Here is a 6,005-nt window from a genome sequence, read left to right on the forward strand (position 1 = left end):
AAGTGTCCTTTGTTGGCAAGATCACAGTTCTTTTGGGGTTGTTTTTTTGGATGTAGTAAGGACTTTATGATCCAGGAAATCTGTCATATCCAATAAATCAATTTTGTTACTTGTTTTTGGTTCTTTCAGTTGCTGAGCATTCATAGAGAGGCATAACAGCTAGTTTGTAAAAGAAATGGAGGCATTCAGAAGAATTAGTGAATTAAGTAGGTCTGTGTTGTCTTTTCTTTGAAACAAAGAGGCATTTCTGGGGGGAGGAGGGGATGTGTTACGTGCAGACTATATACACTCAGCTTGTTTTCCGTTGCCTGAGACTGCTGCCCAAGCTTTTCTTGTTCTGCCTGACAATACTTCTTTCACTTGATTCTTTCCAATTCATTGTTTGTGCTCTGATTTGGCTCATGGAAGTGCCAGGGGGTGGGTGTTGAATCCTGTTGCTTAGTCCAGATTGCAAGGATTTAGGTACCTGGCTTGTGCTGAAATACAGAGGAAGTGATCTGCATCTCTGACAGTTTCCTAGGCACATCAGTGACAGTAATGTGGAAAGGCTGTACATTCACCATACAGTGCTTGCAGTTCTATTTCTTGCTCAGTTTTCCCACCCCAGCAGGAAAAATAACAAGTATTTGTTTTCCTGCTCTCTTTTATCATCAGTCAGGAAGAATATATATGAGTGTTGGCTGTGCTTGATGGGTGTTTGAGGGCTTGAAGGTATTTTTCAGCCTGATTTGTACATAGATTTGTAGAAGTGCTTTATTGAGACCTTTGTTCATGGAAAGTTGTGGAAGCCAAAGCAGTAGAGGTTGTTCCAACCCAGTGTTGCAATGCTTTAAATATCTAAGTACAGCTATGCTACACAGATGCTTATTGACCTAGAGGAGTGTGCTCTAGCTTTGATTGAAAAGGTAGAGATTTTTTTAGAATTTCTGGTTTCTGATGAATGGAGAGTGAGAAATTTTATGGAACTTGAAGGATCACACTTAACAGAATATAATAGCCTTGTTCTTCCATGTTCCTCTTTCCACATCTTTCCTTTTCCTTCCATTTAAACTTTCCCTTTGGGCATAATCAGGAAGCTTCTCTTTATTCAGATAATGAGAAAAATAATAGCAGAGTATAGTCTATAGTAATTATTTGTCAGAGCAAATGTTCAGTTAAGATCTGACATCTGGGTTCTTTTTATTTCCATTGTGTGTGGTTTAGCAGTAAACAAAACTTTCTCAGCTTGAGTAAAGAGAACTTAGAGTAGACCTGCTTTGCTTCAGACATAGAAAAGCTTTCCTCTATATTAAATAAGAGTAAACAGTAAAATAAATAGTTTTAGATTGATTAACAATCTGCTATTAAAATATGAAGTTTCTTCATTTCAGTATATACCAGTAATACAATCTAATAGCTTTTCACTATGGTATTTCATTAGAAATGTTAGGTTTATTGTTCAAATTCTAACTTTAGTGTGTGTGTTGGTTTATTAACAAAATCTTTATGGAAGTAAATATCTAGAGAAGGTTATGTAAAAACTGTAATGCTTAATGTTTTTCTGCGTCAGTGAAAGGAGAAAGACTCCATATGCTGTCTAGAGAGAAACACTCATGATTTTTTTTATAACAGTAACACTTCTGAGTTGTACGGGTTTTTTTCCCTTTCTTAAAGCTATTGTTATGTCTGACTGATGGGAATTTATTGATGATAATTCCCGTGTCATCAGCAGTCACTTAAACTTGAATAAATGTCTGTAGAGGCAGGCTTGATATGACACAGCAGATCACTCCGTGTGGAGTGTCTGAACAGATTGTGATTCCAGGAAGCCAAGCCAGCCAACAGCTGGATCCAAAATCTGACAGGCAAAGGGCATTAATGGGCTCGATTGGCCTGTGAGAGTGTTCCCTGGCTGCTGTGAGCACAGGCATTGCTGTGTTTGCAGGGGTTAATAGATGGAATCTGATGCAATCCCTCCCACTTTTCCTAGCAGTTTTCATTAGACAAGTGCTCCATAGCAACAGTGAGATCACTGGAGACAGTATTTCATTGATTTCTGCCTCCCGCCCCCTTCCATTTTTGAGCCATTCTTAGCACTGGAGTGCAGTTGGTGGAAAGACAGGGGGGGTTTATGCAGAACACTTATGTGGGCTTCTGTCTTGTAAATAATTTGGAAAGCAGAAATCCCTTACATCTTTCCCATTTAATGTTTCACTATGTATTTAAAGAGAGATACAGGCTTAGGGGGCTGGATAACTGTACCTGCTGTAGCTGATGTTCTTAAGTATTCTTGCATTGTTTGCTGGTCTTCCAGGGAAAAGAATAATGTAGAGCAAGACCTGAAGGAGAAAGAAGATGCCATCAAGCAGAGGACAAGTGAGGTCCAGGTAAATAAAACATCCAATTATTCTTCAGACACCTGATACTGCACCATGTGCTGCTTTCATGACAGTGGGATTACTGAGTCTTTAGATCACGTCACTTATGCAGTAAAAAGAAAAAAAAATTGGTGGCTAACAGAAAGAATGTGCTTTGAAGTATATTTTCTATATAATTTTGGGTTGGTGTAGTTGTGTAAATTTATATAAATGTGCAAGCTTCTTTAGGATATGTAGCATGCATGGAGTTTTAAATTAAAAATATTACAAAAGAATAGATTTTTCTTTCTTTTTTTTTTTTTGAGCAAGACTATCTACTGTGTAATTAAAACTAAAGAGGACACTGTAGCACTGTAAATTAATTAATAAACTTAAGTGGCTGAATTAAAAGGACTCATGTATAGGGCTGCTTCTTAAGAGGCACAGTAATTACCAGCTTGGGAGGAATGTTGCCTCAAGTTAATTTTGCCTAATCTAAGTGAATTTTTAGAAGAATATATTGATTTTTATTTGAAAGGATGATACTGAATTTCTAGAATATCAGAAAATTTAAATTTATAAATGTTTTGCAGGTGTTAAAAATTATGCAGTCAGCATCAGTGTTCAGGGTGCTGACAGACTAGCCAAGCTCTGAATTAAATATTGCAAAGCAATATTTCAATTAAATTTTAAGTTGCTGTTTTAAAAAACAATCTTCAGTGTGATATCTGACCACTTATATTTATTTCTAAATTTATTTTAAGAATCTATAATTTTCCATAATCTTTACTTAAGAGCAAATAGTGCAAGATTTCTGCATTTCAATTTTGGTTGGGCTGAAAAGGAACTGATGTTTTACAAGAGTTGTGAATTTTGTGCAGGGTTGTTTAGTATCCTTGGAGCCTGGATGATAATTAATAGTGTGACCTTTGAGGAGATAATCAGATGCTGGCCTGTTGGTCACACTGGCAGCATCTCCAGCAGCTGCAGTCATTCCCCTCCCCACCCTGCAGATTCCCTTTCACACTGTTCACAGAATTCTCAGGGGTATTTCTGGCTTTGCACACGAGATTATTTTGTTGGTGTCTTCTGGAATCTGTGTGTGCTCATGTGAGCGTTGAGTTCTCTGGTGCCTTTGCACAAAAGGTTTGTAAAGCTTGATAACAACCTTACCTTGAATGTTACAGTGTCATCTGTGTGTGTTTGACAGGCAGCAGCATCACAGAATCGCCTGAGTCTCTGTATCCTGAGCAGTGGTGTTGGAAGCAACTGTCTCAGGTCTTTAACCTGTTAGTGGTCACAGAAGCTATTTGTTAAACATACCTACAGAGTTCTGTCAGTCTGCAGAGAAGGAACAATCTGTTATTGGCTTGGCAGAAAAATGAGAAACCCCCAGGATCAAACAGGAAATGGCTGCAGCATTTATTTAATCTGCTGGCCCTTTTATATTTTCTTATTCCTGACTCTTGGAGGACCTGCATGTTTCAACAAACTTTCTAGAACTTCAGAGAATAGTGTGACAGACTAAGGATATCTTTGCCTCATGATTTTTCTTCTGGTTTTATTCTAATGGGGGCATTTCTAAAGATCAGTGTGCAAAACCAATTTGCTCTAACCTGCCTCCTTGCTTCAAGCTTGTTTTGTGGCATCACACTTCAGGATTTCTGATACCAGAATTCCTTCCATGGACACAAATTGTACTCTCAAATATAGCCATGGTCAGTGATCAATCAAAACTGATTTGTATAGGAGGAGGGAAAGAATGACAGCTTTTTCTTCTATAAAATAATTTCTATACTACGTAAATAGGTACTAAAAAGCAAAGACAGAAAAAGAGTTGTAAGGAAAATTAGCCTATTGATGGGGTTTGATGTGCTTATTAAAATATCAGCTCTTCAGGAGCAGAGACTAAGGGGTGGTGTTCCCTCAAAGTTCCATGTTCCAAGTATCCCCCTCAGCATTGGATTTTCTCTTTATTGCAGTGCATCAATGCCATTAGAAAGTCAATGAAGTTTTACTTTTCTGTCCTCTTTCAGGCTTAACATTTCTTAGCACGTGATTTTTTCTGGGGAGTACTGCCCTGGCAAATTATTAAACCCGTTGTCCATGGAAATACAGATCCCTAAACTTCCCTTATCCTACCCTATATTGGCATAAAGAGTTACAATGATCATAAATCTAATACAAGGGTTACTATTACCATCAGAATGCCCGTTTGTAACACCTGAAGTATCTTAGTGGTTTTCATATAGAATCTCATTCAGTGCTTGAACATTAAGATGCTGCTTCTATGCTGAAGGGTGTTCTTTGAAATTGAATCTTAATTGGAACCTGGTTTACTTCACTGTGGTGGTTTCACGCTGGTTAGGCGCCAAGAAGAGGTATCTTTGAGTATTATAGCCAGTTTTTTGTATTGTATCTACTCCAGCCTTGAATTCTGGAGTGGTTAGGTGCATATGTGAACAAAAACCACCACAGGTTTTGGGTTTGGTTGGGTTTTTTTCCTTCTTTTCTCTTCTGGCAGCCATCAGGCTTAGTTAGGTCTCTTCACTGCTTCTCTACTGCTGTGCCTAGGACAGAGAAAAGTGGAGGTGATCTATATTTAGCTTATGTGGATGTGAATTCTTGCTTCCTGTAGGAAAAAGGAGGCTGAAGTCTCTTTAAGCTGTTACTTTTTTCCTCCACTGCTTGTGTTAAGTGTCAGCTGATCCTTGCTTTTCAAAGCCATGTATAAAATGGATGGATCAAGAGTGTCCCAATTATCCAAGTCAGTAGCTGCTCTAAGAGCTTTTTGTGTGCACAGTGTTTTTTCTCTCATGGGTTAGAAATAACCAGTATTTCTCCTAGTCTGACTGCTATATACTGACATACTCTTCACTGAAATTCAAATTCGATTTGGGAGGTTTTTGTGGGGGGCTTTTTTGTGTTTTGGTTTGGGGATTTTTTTGCTTGGTTTTGTGGTTGATTTTTTAACATAAAAGCATCTATGATGTATCTTTGGGTAGTCCTCCAGTTGTCTTGAGGTTATCTAATTCCCCAGCATCTGACTGCTGCACCATATGCCTTTCTATTTCTATCTGGCTTTTTGTCCTCATTATGTGGAGGTGTTAGCACACAACACATGGATAAACTGTCTCCCTCACCAGAAAGAACCCAAACAAAACACCCCTAGAAAAGGAGAGCAGGATTGTAGCTTAGAGCAGCACACAAATGTGTGATCTAATCAGAATTTCATGTCTGCTTGTTTTCTTATCCTTCTTAATTTTTTTGCTCCTTGTTCATTTTTTACTGTTGTTGATTATTCTTCCTTCAAATGCCATATTTTCTCAGAAAGGCTGCAATCTTCTCTTTTCATCTAGTATTTTTTCTTTTGTATTAATCCTTTTTGATCTCCCTGTATTATCTTTTCCTCTTGACTTTGACGATTCTTTCTTCCTAATTTCTTTTCTTGACATGTTTTTCAGTGTTATCTCTGCAGCTTGTTGCAGTATAACCATTCCTGTGGTTCAGAAATGAACTAATTATTTTATGATGCTACTTAATATACTTAAAACACAAGATACATAATCTCTGCTCTTACGTAAATCAGAAGATTCCATATTGCTGTGTATGAAATGTGCATTTCTTACCCATACTGGTACACAGAAAATAAGTTTTTGGTTGATCCTT

The 6,005-nt window shown here is 37.7% G+C and overlaps 1 protein-coding gene across 5 annotated transcripts in view; it reads left to right on the forward strand.

Moving 5' to 3' along the window:
- EPS15 (epidermal growth factor receptor pathway substrate 15) overlaps positions 1 to 6,005 on the forward strand; it is a 66,093-nt gene that overhangs the window by 43,853 nt on the left and 16,235 nt on the right. For all 5 annotated transcript variants that reach the window (XM_017743543.1, XM_017743541.1, XM_017743544.1 and 2 more), the window contains one exon: positions 2,294 to 2,366. In XM_017743543.1, coding sequence (XP_017599032.1) covers positions 2,294 to 2,366 — 73 coding nt within the window. The remainder of the gene's footprint in view (positions 1 to 2,293; positions 2,367 to 6,005) is intronic.

This window comes from Corvus brachyrhynchos, unplaced genomic scaffold (assembly GCF_000691975.1).
Source record: "Corvus brachyrhynchos isolate BGI_N302 unplaced genomic scaffold, ASM69197v1 scaffold48, whole genome shotgun sequence".
Classification (NCBI taxonomy): Eukaryota; Metazoa; Chordata; class Aves; order Passeriformes; family Corvidae; genus Corvus; species Corvus brachyrhynchos.